The sequence below is a fragment of the Cheilinus undulatus genome, linkage group 9 (genome assembly GCF_018320785.1).
Source record: "Cheilinus undulatus linkage group 9, ASM1832078v1, whole genome shotgun sequence".
NCBI classification, from domain to species: domain Eukaryota; kingdom Metazoa; phylum Chordata; class Actinopteri; order Labriformes; family Labridae; genus Cheilinus; species Cheilinus undulatus.
The window spans coordinates 30,177,101-30,196,402 of NC_054873.1; the positions used below are offsets into that span (position 1 = coordinate 30,177,101).

Consider the following 19,302-nt stretch of genomic DNA (forward strand, 5'->3'; position numbering starts at 1 on the left):
CCTCTTCTGCATTTTTTCTCCATGTATCTATTCTAGTTTTTACAGTAAGTAAATGCTAATAAACTATACACCATTTACATCTTTTCCTTACATGCACTAGTACTTTTGTCATATAACATGTTGTTTTTCTACTTGTTGATGAAGCAATGATGAAACTAAATACCTCTGTGAACCCCTTTGCAAGTTGTCTGTACTGTCTTACTACTAATTGCACTTTAAGGACAAAAACAACATTGCCATTGAATTCTGGCTAGCATTCATACTTGTCTTCTAGCACCATCTTGTGGGAAAAATTGAACATTTTTATGCCTACTTCTATGTATTATAATGATAAAAAAAAATGACAGAGAAGAAATGTACTTTCTCTAAACTGACCACAGGAGCAGGATATTTTCTGCCCCATTCACATAGAAATAACTGACAGTTTTTCAGCCAAAACAACAGAATGATTTTAAACTATTTTCTTTATATAAAAAAGAGGGACAGTTTCACAGGTTAAACATTTAGAGGGGAGTTCTATCCTGGGAGGTGGGAGCACTGAGTGTCTCTGCATCAGGATAAACCAGGAAGCCAGAAAAGGTGGTGTACCTCCCCTGATTGCTGTAAACAGCGTAGCGCTCATCCTGCTGACTGTACAGCCACACACTATCACCCTGCTTTAGAGACAGCAGCAAGCTCTGACTCTGCATCTCCCGCCTCTTTGACGTATCCTCATCAAACACCATCGCCTGCACCTCACCCTTCCCAGTCATCAGCTTCACAGACACAGCCTTGCGAGGGTGTTTCCCCACAGTAAAGGCAAAGAAGTATGCACCAGGAAAGTGGCAGGTGAACAGGCCGGAGGTTCTGTTGAAGTGTCCCCCTATGTTGACATATTCCACATCAAAGGTCAGAGGTGGTTTGTCCTGCTGCCTACTGCTCTGGCCCATGAATGTGGACGTCCGTGCGACAGAGAAGGCCGACTGCGGCCTGGGGTCAGCCTGAGGGAGGCAGTTTGGAAATGACACCCCGGGTGGGGACAGGTGGTTGCTGATGAAGCTGCTCGGGGAGACATCCGGGTAGACAAGGTAACCAGAGAAGGTGATGTAAGGGCCGGCGTTGCTGTACAAAGCAAACTGCTGGCTCTGCTGTAAAAGCAGCCACACTGTGTCCATTTCCTTCAAACTGATCATGACGCTCTGGCTTTGAACTTTCCTCCCTTTCTTTCTGTAGTCATCATACGCCATCGCTTGCACCTCCTCACCATTCTTCACCAGTATCACAGAGAGCATTTTCTTTGGGAACTTCCCCACAGAGAAAGAGAAATAATAAGCTCCAGGGATGCGGCAGCGAAACAGGCCAGTGTCTGGATTGAAGTCCCCTCCAATGTTGACTGTGAGTCTGTTGAAGGTCACAGCCCTCTGCTTGCCTCCCACCACACTGTTGGTTCGTGTGGCAGAGAAAGCAGAGCGAAAACCTGTTGTCACTGGAGGGGCATGAACAGGGGAAACTGGCTGAGAGCAGGAGATCATGATGAATACACAGGCCAGGTAGCAGAAGGTGCTCCACTGAGCTATTCAAAAGAAATTTAAAGGAGAATGTTAGGCACGGACTTAAAACAGAGGTTGCTTGATGCACAGTGCCTGTAAAAAGTATTAACCCCCTTGGATGTTTCACCCTTTTATTGATTTGAAAAGCATCTCCACAGCATGGTGCTGCCACCACTGCTCACAGTAGGGATGGTGTGTTTGTGGTGATGTGTAGTGTTTGGTGTCTGCCACTGATGACCAAAAAGCATTATTTTGGTCTCATCAGACCAAAGAACTTTCTTCCCCTTGACCATGGAGTCTCCAACATGCGTTTTGGTGAACTCTAGTAAAGATTTAACTCATTGTCTTCAACAGTGGCTTTCTCTTTGCCACTCTCCCATAAAGCTTTGACGAGTGAAGAACCTGGCCAACAGTTGTTGTATGCAGAGTCTCTGCCATTTCAGCATGACTCCTTCAGAGTAGTCAATGGTGATCTAGGCAGATTTACACATGCGGCACATTTCCATTTCTTGATGATGATTTAACTGAGCTCCAGATGATGTTCAGTGCCTTGGATTTTTATCATTCCCCTGACTTATACTTTTTAATAGCCTTTTCTCTGAATTGCTTGGAGTGTTATATTGTCTTTGTGGTGTAATGGTAGCCAGGAATACTGATTAACATGAGACTGGACCTTTCAGAAACAAGTGTCTTTATACTGCAATCACTAAGGACACATTCTCTTCACTCAGGTGATCCTCATTTCCCTAATTGTGAGACTGCTAGCACCAACTGGCTGGACCTTTGTTGAGTTAGATCAGTCAATTTGAAGAGGGTGAATATTCATGCAGTCACTTGTTTTAGCTTAAATAATTCGTTTACATTACATTGTAGAAATCTGTTTTCACTTTGATATTAAATAGTTTTCTTTTTATTGTATTTTTTGGTGAAAGAGCCAAATTACATTGACCAAGACTGAGGGTAAAACATCCAAGGGTGTGAATACTTTTATAGGCACTGTATATTGCATTAAATCACAATACACTGTATCCCATCCTATCATCATCAATCATATCATATTGCTACATATCATCTGACAACTAATTGGATTGTATCTTACCTTTGCATGGCAAGGTAGGATACAAGAAAAAAAAGCTGTTTAGTTGACCGGCTTAAAACTTGATAAGGTATATTACATTTGTTGTGGCTTTAACTGTTTTGTACCAGACCAGATCTGCCTGTAATTTCTGTTTAACAAATGAGGAAGTCTAGCCAAGGCCTGTCGAGAACGATCTTGCCACTCAAATCAAGCACTCTAATGTGGCTGATATTGTCTGTTCTCTCTGTGCAATGAGAGCCTGACTAAGATTAGCGACTGGTTCATCTGTTCTAGTGTGTGCTGAACAATGGAAAATTTTAGAGGGTTAGTGAGTTGGTGCAGAAAGCTAAAAGATGCTTCTACAAAGGTTACATGTATCAAAAGGCCTTTAAAGTTGGTAGAGTTAATGGAAAACCTCTCATATCATTATTTAACTATGCATTAAAGATTAAAACACATTTGAACTGCCATAAGGTCAGATTTATCAGACACTGACACTAAATGAGCAGAAACTTTGTATGTATAAGGACACAAACAAGAGTAATAATTACAGATTTAGATTTTACACCTGGTTATTTCCCCAGCTGTGTGTGATAAACATATTTTACAAAACACTAACAATGTGTATTAATGGCTAAAATGTGGGCAAAATGCTGGAATTGCTGTTAGGGAATTAGCAGGCTAAAAGAGAACAGCTTTATCCTACAGTCACAAATCTACAGCTGCTACAGCCAGATTTAAATAAAAGTTTCTAAATAAGAATTTAATGTTGAAAATCAGTCGTCAGTGTCAAGTATTATGTTCAGTTTTCTGTAGAATTGTCATTTTAAAGATAATATATAAACCAAAGAGAGAAACAATGAACCAGATAAAGGGATCACCTAATTCAATAAATTTTAACCAATCTTGAGTGTTTGGAGACAACTAAAATATATTATACTCCTGCCAAGACTTCTATGGCGCACAGAGACTGAAATGGCTTTCCTTGTTCTTTTTCTGTTTCTACGCAGAAAATTCAGGCTAAAAACAGAAACAAATGACAGACACCCACCTGCTGAGATATGCCGGTACAGAAATTGCATGCTGGACTTCTTCTTAGACAGTTAGTAAAAAAAGCTCACTATGAGTTTGGTGCTCTGAAACTTGTGTTACTTCTCTGACACCCTAGAGTCAATGCCTTTGACCGTAAAGATATGCCAGGGGGAGGAGCCCTAAACCCTGTCCAATCTATGGCCCCCAGTCAGTGTAGAGAGCAAGAAAGCAAGAAACATAGAGAAACAAATGCTGCAAATTCTGACCCTATTGGTCATTTAGTGTGTGCCTTGTTAGAGCTTCAAATATTAACAGACTTTGGCACACTTTATGATACAGTTTTTTGTCAACAAATCCTGGAAAAAAGATTTTCATTTGCTGCAATACATGTCTGTCGGTTGGTTATAATACACTTCTACCTGCTAGGCTAAGCTTTATGAAGTTAAACTCATAATTATTGGCTGTAAGGCAAGCTAATAGTTCTTTTTTTTTTTTTTTATAAAAACGCCACTAGAATTCAGGGTGATTCATGTGAAGTTATCATCTCAGCGTTGTTGCACACTTTTCAAAATCAAATCGAAGACACTGTAAGATAAGAACACACTTACTTTTTTGCTCTGCATAGTATTTTTGTTTTTTTGTTTCTGTGGGACTGAATTCTTTTGATTCTCATCACATTATGTTTTAATGTTTTTTTAATTGTTTGCAAGTCATCTCTTTATCACTCTTTGTCCCTGCAACTTACTCCCTGTATTTTCATCTTGAAGCCAAATTTCCTTGGGCTTGCATTTCCCCATGCTGTTTTGTCGTGTCCTAAAAATCAAATCCTCAAGAAATAAAAAAAAAAAAATACACTTACCAGACATTGTAACTTAAATAACTATCTGGGCGTGTCTTTGTAGGTTTTATTACTAGGGCAGTTGCCTGTGGCCTTATGCTCCAAAGGGGCTCAAGAAGTGGGCATCATAGGTTATACCAAGTAGACATCTCAAACTATTTTCTATCATTAAGATGTGTATTTTGAATGTAAATAAGAAAAACCAAGAGTATATAAAAAACACCCATCTAAATAGATTTTGATGCTTAATAAAAAAAGGCATGAGCCCTGTGCTAATTTTTAAATATGATACTCTTCTTAGAGCTGATAAAGTAGGCCTACTGTTTGCTATTTAGGTATTAACATTTTATATTTGGGTGTGTCATATCCTCCTGACTACCAGGAAAAAAAATGTTGTCCAATCACATTTTCTGAAGTCCCCCAATCTTTGTAAGGTAATTAGAATACTGAATTTTTTTTCTTTCTTTCTTTCTTTTTTTTTTCCAAAAAAAAAAAAAGGGGGGGGGAGGGGGGTTGTATTTTTGAGATATCATGTGTCCACTATAGTGGACATCTGAACACCATACATGTGAATCCGTACCTTGATGGCAATCAGTTATTTCCAAAGAAAATACCAAAAAGTCAACATAAGAACGAGTTTAACATCCACATCACGGTCCATCATCACTTTTGTTTTGTTTTGCTTATTTGGTACGATGCTTAAAAAAGCAATTCCCGAAACCAGGGATGTGGCCCTCTGAGCCTGTGATGAGGCCCTGTGAGCCTGTGATGAGGCCCTCTGAGCCTGTGATGAGGCCCTCTGAGCCTGCGATGAGGCCCCCTGAGCCTGTGATTTGACCCTCTGAGCCTGTGATGAGGCCCTGTGAGCCTGTGATGAGGCCCTCTGAGCCTGTGATTTGACCCTCTGAGCCTGTGATGAGGCCCTGTGAGCCTGTGATTTGACCCTCTGAGCCTGTGATGAGGCCCTGTGAGCCTGTGATGAAGCCCTCTGAGCCTGTGGTGAGGCCCTGTGAGCCTGTGATGAGGCCCTCTGAGCCTGTGATTTGACCCTCTGAGCCTGTGATGAGGCCCTCTGAGCCTGTGATGAGACCCTCTGAGCCTGTGATGAGGCCAACAAAATTTCAAGCTAAAATTTGCTCAATAAAAAGTAATATGCACTTACTTTTCTTCTTCCCATAAAATGCACTTGCACTGATGGACACCGTTTTCCTTGAAGAGAAAGAAAAAGGTACCAAAGCCCCACCCCTTCACATCTGGTATCATTGAAAAGCCCTAAATGTCCTCTGTATATGTCAAAATTAGTTAATTCAGTAGTATGCAGTGGGTTTAAAAATGCCCTCCACAGAGGACAAATCTGAACTACTGGTAGTCAGGAGGCTATAGTACCCTGGTTTTGTTTGCTTGCAGTCATTCCTTTTAAGCTAAATTTGGAGAGGCCTCATATTGGTCTTTGCAAGGGTCCTCCACATTACCAAAGCTGGCCCTATTTGTCTCATTCAGCATAAATAAGAACGTTTTTAAATCCCTTTTCTCTTCTCAAGTATGAGAGAGAAAGACATTTAAAGTAAATTGAATAGATTTTTAAAGATCAAAGTATGTTTAACATTGTTTAATTCAGGGTCTTGTTTGGTCCCTTTGCTCTTAAGACATGTTTTATACATGTAAAAGTAAGTTTATAGATATCATTAAAATGACTGACTCAACTTTGTTTTCATGAAAGGCTGATCAAACTTCCATCAACAGGTAAATGTGTTGATTGAAACCCAGGTTTAATCAGATAGGACTGATATAGAATTCAAAAGAAATGCCCCTATTACAGCCTAAATATCTAATACTCTATAGACAGACCTTCTTTTACAGACTTTCGTCCAAAAAACAGGTGCAAAAATCCTCCTTTTGACTGACTGCTCTGATGGGTCGGTTACCTGAAAAACTGGAAAAACGTAGAGTGAGTCTTTGGGCGCATCAGCTGCATTCCTGTCCATCTAGCTGCTCTCATGACGCAAACAACCCGGAAGACGTGTGTCTGCTGTCAATTCCAACGGCTGAGAAGAGCTCTGAAAGCTAAAATCCCGCATTTAAGGCAAGATGGAAGGACTGCCCCGCAGGATCATAAAGGTATTTGTTTTACACTTTAAACTACAGTGTGTGCTGATTATCTGCCATCTACAAGGCTCCACGAACGTGGTTTTCACACCAAATGATCTCCTGGTCCGCCCGGGTTAACAGTTTTGTGTTCAAGCTAACATTAGCATCCAGCCTGCTAACGGTAGTTTGATAAAGTAACTTCCGTTTCAATTTTGAACACGGATAGACCGAGGCTAGATTTGTTATAAAATCGCCAGCGCAATTTAAAACTGTGGATAGATGTGCCACGAGTAAACATTAACGTTGTAGAAATATAATTACAGGCAGAATAGCGTTTGTGAGTCACAACTGATGCGGGTTTAGTGATGATTGAATGGCCGGCTAACCAGGCTAACTGCGCTATCACCGGCTAGTTTGTTAGCCTTGTCTGAGCTAAGCTAGCGCTAGCAGCATGATTCTGGCCGTATTAGACCTTTAATTTATGCAGATATTTTCATCAAATAGTAATTTTACGGTGTATTCTTTACGTTATTTTAAAGCTTTATTGAAATGTATTTGTTGATGAAGTTGCTATACGAGGATTTAAAATTTGTGCCATGAAGTAGTCATAAATGCAGTCACGTACTAACTACCTTACATTGTAACGTAGGTATATGATGATACTTCGACCTGAAATCGCTTTTATTGTTGACATGAGTCGGATCGTTTCTTGAGGTTTCACTAGCAGGTGATTTTAATGATCTAATAAAAGAGGCTTTAGTCAGTCCACAGGAGGAATTGGAGGGGTTACATCCCCTGTCGTATATAATGGCATTAAGTGTTGTCAGATGTCCTTTGCGACCCTCAAATGTAAACCTTTAATTCAAACACCAAAAAGTAAAAGCAGGAAGTCAAACGGACCTTCACGAGGACTGCTGCAATATAAGTTAAAGCTATAAGATATGCCCCGAGGTCATGACAAATTTATACCAAACTTCAACGTTGTTTATCAAAACTATTACAAAGTTGTAAGAGAGAATCAAAATGACTAAAATTAACTAGAAATGTCATTATACCGGAATTTTAAACTTTGACATGATATTAAAAAATCAAATGGTACAGATACCTGATTTGATATGGAAATTGAAGTCTCAGCCACCTTGAGTAGTTTGTTTTCAACTGTCAAGAATTACAGACTGAAGCCTTTTAATACCTTATGCTGAATCTGCATTGTAGCTACAATGTACTAAACCACACCATTATAAACATTACAACTGGTTTGACAACTATAACTATGAGTAAAAATGATAGTGAACAACCTTCTTTCCATGAGGAGGACGGGACTAAGACTAGCTTAAATCGTTGACTAAAACTCTGACTAAAAGTAAGTTTAGTTTTGTTTGTCAGGGGACCAAAACAAGACTAAAATGTTATTTAATTTTAGTCTAACATTTAAAATCCATGATATTTCTTCTCTTCGGGTAAATGCGGCAAAATACAACATATCTGTATCTCTACTACCTTGCTGCTGTACAAAGCAGGGATCCCACTTTTCGCAGAGTGCATCGAAAACACCAGTATGATTTAGCACCAGATTCAGGCAAGAAAATGAATGGTTTGACTAAAAGTTAAGATTAAAATACAGAAATTAAAAAAGAAAAACATGTTTTTTCATTTTATGCTCAGACATGAAATCTGTATGCCATCACAGGTTTCTACAAATAATTGCAGCCTTTCTGTGTTGATGTAAACTCTCCTTGCAGTAAAAAGGTGTATTTCTGAGATCAAATTACAGCTTGCTCTTAACAAAGAGGAACATTCAGTTGGTATTTGTTACATTTAATTAAAAAAATAAAACAAAAACATACTTTTATTTTTTTGGTCATTTGTGTGTTTTTTAATCAAGGATAGGAAAAAATCGTTTAAAATTGTACATATAATTTTTTTTTTAACAGAAAATCAGGGGTTAGATTTTTAGGCTATATTGCCAAGGCCTACTAAAATGTTATAACGCTCTGTGAATTAAAACTGACTCAAAGGTTTTTGAGTTTTCCTCCACCAAGATCAGACTAAAACTATAAACTAGATAAAAACTAAAGCTATATGAAGGGTAGAAATGGCTGAAAATGTGCCTAAAATAAAAAAAAAAACATTTTAATCTTAAGATTAAGACTTAAATTGAAAATAGCTGCCAAAATTAACACTGCTACATACTTTATAACAAGAATAATAATTATAACAATAACAACAATATTATAATGGTAATGATACACTTATTTTTAAAGTGCATTCATTGTGTTTCTCTGCAATACCAGATGTAAGTCACCAGCGGATTTTCATGCCAGTCCCTGGCCCTATTTCCTGCTTGTTTGTGTACAGGGAACCATTGCAACTTAAAAAAAACAAAAACATTATGTAAAGTTGAAATTGGAGCTGATAAATATTTAGCAGCAGTTGATTTTTTTGCTTTTATCACACAGGGAAGAAATTAACGGAGAATTTAAAGGGGGATGGAATTAAATTGCTGCTGAATCAACTTTGGCAGAGGATGTGGGAATTTTTGGCACTAGTTTGGCTACTGAGAGGACTGTATGAGAAAACACGTGAAATTTTTGAATGCCAGCATAGGTGTCTGATTAAATTGTACTGTCAACCACAACTATTTATCTTACGCTAGAGTACACATAATATGCCAGCAGACATTACACAGGACTGGCAGTCTCTCCATGCTACCCAGTGAGCCAATCACAGGGCTTGTGGTCAAGGTTGCTGCGATGCATAGGTACATTTTTGAGGTGCATGTTGGCTGCAGGCCTCTGCATAGGTTTCAGGGCTACTCTGATACTGTTGATCATTAAAATAACAGATATTGTACTGTTTTGAAACATGGAAACAGAGATTGGTCTGACTGAACACCTAACTGTTGTTGATTTTATTGCCTTTGAAAATACACTAACTTTAGTATTTATCTTTAATAGTTTTATCAGAACAGTATACAAGTTAATGCACCAATTAGATACCATAACCCCCCTGAAAACTGACTAGTTTGACGTCAATTATAGCTCGACAGCCACCCCGGTAGCACTAGAAAAGACTTTAATGTTGGTTAGAGTCAACTGAGCAATAACAGTAAGAACAAATTTTATTTGTAACACATTTTATGTTTTATACAAATATCAGTCATTTCTTTTTTTCAAATTTCCCACACAAATTTATGTGCATTTTTTAATAACACTGTTATTGGAGGGTACCTCAATACTCAAGTTTTTTTTTTTTTCAGAATCAGTATGGAAAGAAGAAAATAGTATTAAACGTCCCTATGTTAAATTACAGGTTAGAGAGTATTAAATCAACACTAATTTCGAAGAGAATTTGCACAGGTGGATGACAAAGCAGATGGCAAACTAGTAACTGTGGGAAAGGAGTGAGGGATGGGAACAGTGCTTAGTGGTCCAAGCCCTTGAGCCCTCAGAGCGTGTGACTGGGACTGGGAGCCCCCATCCCGTCTGTGTTTTCACTGCATGGTTTTGTCTATGGGTTATCTGAAACATTTCAGGAATCCCACTCCCAGTTGCAATCAGGAAAGGAAAGACTGAAAACAAGAGTGCTCCTGGCTTTGCCAGGCTTTATTTGACATGCTACCTTTCCACATTTAGGTAATGATACTGTCATTATTTTAAGTCATTGTTTCAGTCAGGTATGGTACGTTTAGAAACTGCTGCATTTTAAACAGGAGGATGGGTGGACTTGTTTTTTAGAAGGGCTACAACCACATTTGGCAGAATCATTTTATTGCCAACGCTAACTGAATGAGTTAAAATAATGATAGCCTGTGCTGTTAGTTTACATATCTTTGTTAAAGGAGCCTCTCTAGTGTGACATTCATGACTCATGCATACTACACGACATGTCAGATACAGGCAGCTCTTTCACAGTAAAGGTGTATTTCTTTTAATTGCTTTGCTGTCACTTTTAGATGGGAGAGGCCTCACTACTGTGGCTGATAGGAATGAAAGCTGTGGTGTCTGGAGTTGCAGTGGCTGAGTCAGTGTCCCTTCTAAAAAGGAAAACCACCTAGCCCAAAAGAGTCATAATAATTTGAGCACTGAGCCACTGTTGCAGACCACAGTCCACATTCACCAAGCCATTTCAGTTTCCCTTAACAACAGTGCTTTCAGAGACGTACAGTATGTGTGTTTTAATAAAAAAATTTCCATCATGTGATCATTTTCAACAATATCCTTATCTTTGGACAACAACAGAAGGTCAATTTTGCAATTGCATTTGTACCCCTGAGAGTCAGTTAATTTTTTTCAGTCGTCATCCATTTTTTTAACCAGCTTTTTGAATCAAGATTTGCATGATGGATGCAGGCAAAACACTACTGACTTACTGTTGCTGCTTTGTGTCTTGTGATAGATTTTTTAGTCAACGTTTCCAAAGGTTAGTCATTTTACATTTTGTTATGATCCCTTTTTGAAAAAAACGCCTGTGTCCCAGGCCTTGATTGTCTTGTACATTTTACTTCAATGCTTGGAAAAGATGTAGATTACCACAAACTATCATTTTATTGTAGTTGTCAATTATGATTTACTACAAAGCATAATACTTGCCCACTGTGGCCCTGCAGGCGCAGTGCAGTGCAGTTTATGACACTGATGTCAATATTTAAATGTAGTTCAGACCCAAAAATTCAGTCCTTAAAACACACAGTTCAGTGTTTGAGGATGAACAAATTAACAAATTTCAGTCTTTATAACTCACTTTAAAATGTGCAGAATGATGGTAAATTAAAAAAAACACTAAGCTTTATTAATTCAGAACATGCAAATATTAGCTAAGTACCATATAAAATACATTAAGTACAGAACTGTTTTCAGAACAACAATATTTAAAAAAAATGTGTTTTTCCTTTTTTTTTTTTAAATAAAGGTACTTCTACAAAGTTTAATAGAGGCACTGTTGTAAAGTTAAAGGCATTTTTGTAAACCTTTCAAGTACTCTTCATACAGAAAATTGCAGCCTTATGCAGTTATGCAGTTCCACAGCCTGACATCAAGATTAGATAAAATGTGCAGCACCAGACCAAAATCATTGTGGCTAAAGGCCACAGAAGACAAGCTATCTATAATGTCACAACATCAGACAGCCATATGTATGTATCACATGTAATCAAAATTTTAGGGAGGAGGGAACCCTGCAATGAACAGGAAGCATGGTTTCAAAGAACTCTGCCACTTGTAGGTTAAAATTAGGTTGCCTTATATCTCGTTGTTATTTCTTGATATAATTAGTATTACTTTTTTTATTTAAAAATGATAGAAATGAACACAAAACAGACAAGGCCAATTACAATGCAGTCTTAGAATTTTTAAGTAAATATGGAAAACACAGACATAGTACATGTGAACACAATCTGACACACATGGATGATAATAACGAGTCTCTTCATTTGAGGCATTCACAGTTTTCCCAATATTTCTCTCCTTTTTCATTTAGAAGGCCCATTATAAAAGTTTTTTTCTCCATACTACAGAAAGAGTGTTTAATGTTTCTAAAACAGTTTCACAGGTGGCTGATTATTCAGAAGTCAGCATTCAGCTTCAAGACTTTTCTAGAGATTTATAATCATACACATCAACATTCATGTCAAACTCCTTAAAAGTTTTTTAAATGTCAGTTTAAACCTTTTTTTTTAACAGTTTTGGAACTTGTGTGTTCTTTTAATGAAAGTGCATGCTGCAAATTATAATAAATTGTACACATACGTGGTGAACCAATACAAAATTAAACAAAGGAGAGAATTTCCCCCCACTGTTCTTGTCCTGTTTATGACATTACACTCCCAAGTTAAAAAATAAGTAACCACATAGCCTTTTCACTTTTTAAAATCTGAAAAACACGTGGTTGTTCAACTTTGTTGTCATACAATTAGGGATAATAACAAAGCAGTTATGTTTGTGGTCAATTAATGTCAATTCATCTTTTTGCAAAGATAACTGAGTGAATGGATGTTACCCAAATGTGACTCCAGTAACTTTTTGAGCAATAGCTCATGGTAAGATCAGGCTTGACAAGGCTGTGTTCAGTGGCCTCTGGGATACAGCAGCTTTTTTGTAAATGGTGCACATGTAGTCAAACTGACTATATCTTAATTTGCATGTGTTCTGTTACACCGCACTGAGTTGGCTCCAAAGGGTATACAGTAGTGTCTGCAGTTAGTGGATAGGATGGTCATTTATAAGACTTCTTCTCTGGAAAAACTTGTCAAGTTGCACTCGTCATATGCAAAAGACAGTCATGTTGTAAAAGTATGCAGGAATGTAGATAAGTTGCTCATGCTGTTTTGTAACTCATTGATTTACATGAGGATTTACTCTGAGCTGTGTGACATCTCCAAGTTGAACAATTTCACTCTTTTTGAGCCTGTGCCGTAGTTTTGCAGCTGTACTCTGCCTTACGTTATCAAATTAGGTTGCATTGCGATATTGGGCTTCTAAGCATTTATAGATGTATTTTTAGGCTTTTATGCCTTTTTTTCAAATAGGACAGTGGAGAGTTGGTAACTATGGAGGGATCAACAGAGAGTAGGAAATGACATTCAGGAAAGAAGCCATGGGCAGGATTTGAACCTGAGCCAGCCACCTTGAAGGCAACGTGGACATAAGCAGTTTGAATGCTATTAATATCTCTGAGAAAGTGAATAATGCATTGCTCATTCAAACACAGTTTTTGGTAAAGGATGGTGGAAGAGTGCATTTGCATTTTTTAAATTACTTCCATTTTGTTTTACAGGAAACTCAGCGTTTGCTGCAGGAGCCTGTCCCAGGCATTAGGGCGGAGCCAGATGAAAGCAATGCTCGCTACTTTCATGTGGTCATTGCTGGACCTCAGGACTCGCCTTTTGAGGGGGGCACATTTAAACTTGAACTCTTTCTACCAGAGGAATATCCCATGGCAGCTCCTAAAGTACGCTTCATGACCAAAATATATCATCCCAATGTAGACAAGTTGGGGAGAATATGTCTAGACATTTTGAAAGGTATGTGCACCTGCTTTTAGCATTAACATTATTGTTTGATGCCTGTCTTCGGTCTGTTCTGTCAGGCTTGTTGCTGTACGAAATCCTGTGTACGTTTTATCCTATGTTGTTGGCCTGGGAGTGACGTGAGATATTAGAACAATCTCAACGGCCTCTCACTTTGCTCGTGTGTCCCTGGACTGAAGCTTTGTGCCACTACTTCCTCCCATCACCACAAATAGAAACACCCATGCTGCTAATTTAGTATTTTTCCTCTCCGTTTATTGTCTTGAACTCTATTGTCCCTCGTCTTTTCTTGTACTATTTTAGTCTCATTAATCTGTCTTATTTTCATCTTATCAGATAAATGGTCGCCAGCTCTGCAGATCCGTACAGTGCTGCTGTCAATCCAGGCATTACTAAGCGCACCCAACCCAGATGATCCTCTAGCAAATGATGTTGCAGAGCAATGGAAGAGTGATGAATCCCAAGCCATAGAAACAGGTGAGATTTACAAAAACAAAGCTTTTTTCTTTGTAGTTTAAAACACATTTTCTTAGGTTTGCCCTTAAAGAGATGATGGAAAACCGTCAATTCACTGTATTTAGGGTATCACCCATATAGCTCTTAACCAACAGATTATAATTTATTGACAAAGACATTCCTTTTTAGAAAGTCTGTCAAAATACTGTTATGCAAAGCAGATGTACATCTGTATTTTTGAGCTTATTCTATTTTCCAGTCATATAATATAATTTTCATTTATTCTGTTAAGATATGAACTGTTTTAAGTCAGTGTCTAGAGAGAAAAAACAGTCTTTTCCCATCATAAGAGAATGTATTCTTGATCTGAAGAAAACAACTAAAATTTACTCTTTATTGTGGGATAAACAAGACTAGTGAAACAACCAAAATATAGTCAGTGTCAAAGAAAAGGCACTAAGAAAGAATTAGTAAATGTTAACTCATCATCTATAATATATTTAAAGAAGCAACAGATTCTGACACCATGGGGCCACAGTTTTTGCCTTTATAATAATGCTACCTTCAACAAATTTACTGTGTCAACAACACCACAAAAACTGAAAGCACAAAAAAGCAGTGGTGAGGTGTACAGAGAACACACTAGTCCTGTGTTAGTGCCATGCTATAGTACATTTTTACCTGCCGTGTTCACACATAGGCTCACAATTTTATTCAGAAATCTGACAGGGGGACGGCAGGAAAAAACACTGGGTAAAGTTGGGTGAAAAACTTGGCTGTTTGGATTCACACATGCACTTCCTGAAAATGTGTAGTTTTGCATACAATAGTAGTGAAAGAACCACTAGTCTAATCCAGGTTTGTGGGTTTTGTCTTTACAGCCAAGACATGGACCAGGATTTATGCTGGAAACAATTAAGCGTAGAGCAGCCCAACATGCAGAGATACAAGTGGAAGTAAAGTGTGAACACAATTCCTCATGTTCTGCCAAGACCTCTTCTGACTTCATTTGCATTTAAAGGACACAGTCTTAAATATATAAATACATATATATTATGAAATAAACATGAATATATTGTAAAGGAAAAAAACAACTGCTGACAATTGGTGATTTAAATGCACACTAGTACTGAAATGACTCGTTGTCGTCCTAACTCACTACTGTTGAAATGCATGGGCAGAGGTTTTAGATCTTCTCACCTGGCTTTCTTTGTCCATTGATTTTCATAGGCTTTCCCAACTGCTACTTACACAAGCACGTTCGGGGGGGGGGGGTGGGGTTGTGTGGGGGAATGTGTCCTAAGTCCCACGTTACTGGTGGAAATTTGGATTTAGAAGCAGCGGATTGGATGGGAAGGGGGGCATTGGCTACATGTGGTCAGTATTGTATACTTAAATAATTTTCTTTTAACTTTGTTTTCTTGTGTCGCTGTTTGCTTATTAAAGTAGCTAACTACTACTAGCCCACTGTATCTAGACACTTAACCAGGAGACGGACCATTATTTTGTTCTGTGTAGATGGACAATAAGGATGCAGAAACAATGTAAAGCCTACTTCCTCTTAAAACCACATCTGGCTGCATTAAATACAAATGATATGACTGAAAACCAAACTGAGCCTGCCACTGTCACATTAACTCGTTCGACCACTCAGTGTAAACTGTAGGCTTGTGAGTGGTGTTGAAGAAAGTTTAGAGGAGGGTGAACATTGAGGACCTTTTTTTAGTTTTAGCACATATGTTTTATCACCATATCCAGTCTTTTATATGTGTATCTTTCGTGCTGTCGCCATACTAACTTCTCTGCTTTCTGATTTACTTCTTCCCATGGCATTTACTTCACAAAGAAGTGGTTACATTTGGTCTGTCAGTTGTGAGAAAGGTTGGAGTGCTGAGGGACCTATCTGTGTGATAGATGCTAGGTTGTTGAGGAACAAAACTCCCAAGTGTTCAATGAAGGCTTTGACTCACCCGTTGTGATTGGTCTTTGACTGAAATATCTGTATTTAATTCACTGTTGTAAAATTCATTCATTCTTTCAATCTGAGGAGGATTTGTTTCCTGTTCTCAGTGTAAGACAGTCCACCTGCTACTTTTTATGTTCTGTAAATAAAATCTGTTGATTAATAAAGAGATTCCTGGCTTTATTTCTTGAAAAACATGACAAAATTGCTGTTGATGTACATTGCTTCATTTTATTGGGGTAGATGGTCAGTTTGTAACGACTCTGAGGCTAGTCTTGTTAAACAGTGCTCCAAAGTAAAGAGTTTTTCTTTATATTGTACTGAATACATAGTTTTTTGAAAGTTTCAATGGAAAAACTGACATTTTTGATTTTGGGTTAAAAATTTAAAACAGAAGTTAAAAATATGTGATGGAAAAATACAAAGAAAGTTTTGAAATAAGTTTATGAAAAATTTGGATGAAAGTTTCAGAAAATGAGCAACAAAAATATACAAAGAAAGTTTGCATGTTTGTGATTATATTTCATATTTTCTGATCAATTACATTTAAACGTAAAAAAATATCAAGTTATACCATTCAATTATAGACTATGCAGCATTTTTTATGTGCTGCAGTTGCAACTTTTGAAGGAGTATTTGATAGTTTTAAGCCCACTAGACTAGGTCTTTCTTTGTTTTATATCAATTAAATGCAGTCCATTATTATTTGATTTAGATACAGTCCCATTTAGAACAGACAGAAGCCAACTGGCTGAATATTTGCTCATTTTTTGTTGCTGTAACTTTCTGACAGCTTTGATAATGTTAAAGGCTTAAGTTTACAAAATCCTTTTTTCCTTAGACCTAAATTCATGGTTTTAAAAACAAGTTAAATCAAACAATGACTTGTTAAAGTGCTGTAGATATAGCAGATTTTTGACTGCAAACCATATGTTTATTTGGGACTGGGTTATTCTACCATAATCGCGAGAATTAAAAAATTACTCTATTCAAAATCATAAAAAGGTCCAATACTCAAAACTTGTCCTGTTCAAGTCTTCCCATTATAATTATTCAATAATGACACCTGCTGGCCTGTAAGGTGTATTCTGACTCCATACTGAATTGTTCAGATTTTTCGTTTTTCCTTTTTTTTATGAACTTTTTCAAAATAAGATGTTGTTTTAAATGTAGTTTAGATGGTATTGAAAATAAGACGCTGTTTCAAGATAAAACAGGGATTTCTGTTTTGCATAGCCACTAAATTCAATCACTTTTAAGGACCAAAACTGGACCACAATTCCTTTCCATTTCATCAACAAAAAGACAAAAGCTATAAGCAGTAGAAATTACTAAAAATAACTAAAGCTATGAACCATTTCATTCTTAAGACAAAAAAACAAAATAGCTGTCAAAATTTGCACTAATCTAAAATGTCAGTGTTGCACTTATAAGACACCCACCCCCCCAGCTTTTAAGGAGGAAAAAATGCCTAGAACGATTCAAAACATGTTACAATACAGCCAAAATTGTACAGTTATGCCAAATAGTCTTTTATAGCCATTAGTAGCTATCATAAATTAAATCAGAGTCCCTCTTTCACCACATCTTTGCACCAACAATGCATATTAAGTATATTACCACCCATTGGTGAGACGCAGTACTCCCTGCATGATTTGAATCAGTCACTTAACGTCACGTTTTTACTGTGTACTCTCTACTTGATGTTTTGTAAAACATATGAGGTCATGGCTGTTTCACTTTCTGACAGAAATTATAGAGCAGGCCATTTTTCCAGCTACGGCACAACTGGACCCGCACCAAACCGTGATGTGCGTGAATGTCTAGAGCCCCTTATTGCTGCTTGCAGCTTTAATTTTAAGTGTTTTCCAATGTCTGGTTACAGACAGAAAGCAGTACAAAGATGCACACAGATCCAGCAACCAGGCGCCTTAACATTTTTTGACTTTGAACATGTCAGCTAAAGCTTTCACTACATGCAAGTGTTTTCACCCATTCTTCTTTAAAAAGAAAATTGCATGAGATAAAACCACTAGCAATGTCAAATTCAGCATGCAAAATAAATAAATAAATAAATAAATTAAAAATACCATAATAACAATAATCCTTTTATGTGTGTACAAATATCTGGAGATATTGACATTTAGACCGAATTTTGTCCAACAACAAAAATCTGCTCAGATTAATAGAGGGCCTAGGTATATCGAGTATTGCAGAGATTGTAAATATTCCCCTTTAGTTCAGGGCACTAAATCTCACCATCTTAACATCTCTGTATTTTACTGATGTAGAAAAGTGTACCAATGAGTTAATCTGTGCTAGTTTATTAAACCAGATTACCTGTTGTTTCTGCAACATTTCTGAGGGTGGCAGCAGAGGGCCAATATACCACACTCTCTGCTTGCAGTGAGAGAACATGACTGCAGATACTGAGTGTTACCAACAGTAATGTTAGGATTGTCCCAGTTCACTTCCCACTGCTATGGAAGCAACCAGCATCCTTACCTTTCACATCACCTTGATGTACCATTTCAGACTGCCTTGATTACTTACCCAGACTCCAATGGTTTGGATAAGTCAAATTAGGTAAAAGAGGATGCAGGACAACTTGGATGCTTTGAATTGTGAGTTGCAACTTGAAAAAAACTAAAAATGAAAAAATCTCAAGAAAGGGCAGGTGGATTTAGACGGCCTACTGATCAGGAAACACGGGCCAATCAGAGCAATGGGGCATATGATGTAGTGGTTATGCGCAGCCTGGCTGAGTAAACACCATAATGTGAGCTTGACAGGTAACTGCAATCAATGCTCACTATCAGTGAAGCCAGTGAGTCAAACAAATTTGAGTAGCTGTGTGTACAGTATACACTGTGTTTAATAATGGACCAGGTCAGGTCGCGCTGTATTATTCTCAGGTCCAGGCAGATCCTGGTATTAAATGGGGAAAAATGCTGGAAATAGGTCAGATCATGGTGTTTTGCTCTATGGGTGTGGATAGGTGCAGGTTTGCAAGATTGGGCCTTGGCAGGACTCTGGCTACTGCCTCATTCTCCTGGTACGGTCATTCTCGGACCAGAGACAAATGTTTAAGATTGACGCTTTGAAAGATGGATCTGCTAGATGACAGACATGGAATCTGGCCAAAATTACCACTCTCTCAAGATAAATGGGGTTTTTGAATGGCTTTTTTTTTTTTTTTTTTTTTTTTTTTTTTTTAGAAACATGAAATGGTGTAGGCCTAGTGGTCCATAGAGATGTGGGTATAGCCTACTCTTAATTTATAAGCTCTTT

The 19,302-nt window shown here is 37.7% G+C and overlaps 2 protein-coding genes across 2 annotated transcripts; one reads left to right on the forward strand and one right to left on the reverse strand.

The window, feature by feature from the left end:
* Positions 1 to 503: 503 nt before the first annotated feature.
* c1qtnf13 (C1q and TNF related 13) lies at positions 504 to 3,779 on the reverse strand. Its single transcript, XM_041796392.1, has 2 exons — positions 3,659 to 3,779; positions 504 to 1,552 (listed from the first exon to the last, which is right to left on the reverse strand). Exons 1-2 carry the CDS (start codon positions 3,687 to 3,689, stop codon positions 504 to 506), a joined length of 1,080 nt encoding a protein of 359 aa, XP_041652326.1. The 5' UTR covers positions 3,690 to 3,779.
* A 2,687-nt stretch (positions 3,780 to 6,466) lies between these two features.
* ube2na (ubiquitin-conjugating enzyme E2Na) lies at positions 6,467 to 16,178 on the forward strand. The gene is made up of 4 exons (XM_041796286.1): positions 6,467 to 6,595; positions 13,340 to 13,586; positions 13,929 to 14,069; positions 14,930 to 16,178. The coding sequence occupies exons 1-4, from the start codon at positions 6,566 to 6,568 to the stop codon at positions 14,965 to 14,967; spliced, it is 456 nt and encodes a 151-aa protein (XP_041652220.1). The 5' UTR covers positions 6,467 to 6,565; the 3' UTR covers positions 14,968 to 16,178.
* The last annotated feature ends 3,124 nt before the right edge of the window (positions 16,179 to 19,302 follow it).

Excerpts from the sequence above, each read along its gene's own strand:
- c1qtnf13 (XM_041796392.1), bottom strand. The coding sequence starts at position 3,689 with ATGCAATTTCTGTACCGGCATATCTCAGCAG. Across the intron at positions 1,553-3,658 it reads GTACCGGCATATCTCAGCAG|CTCAGTGGAGCACCTTCTGC; the intron begins GTGGGTGTCTGT and ends TCTTTTGAATAG.
- ube2na (XM_041796286.1), top strand. The coding sequence starts at position 6,566 with ATGGAAGGACTGCCCCGCAGGATCATAAAG. Across the intron at positions 6,596-13,339 it reads TGCCCCGCAGGATCATAAAG|GAAACTCAGCGTTTGCTGCA; the intron begins GTATTTGTTTTA and ends TTTGTTTTACAG. Across the intron at positions 13,587-13,928 it reads ATGTCTAGACATTTTGAAAG|ATAAATGGTCGCCAGCTCTG; the intron begins GTATGTGCACCT and ends TCATCTTATCAG.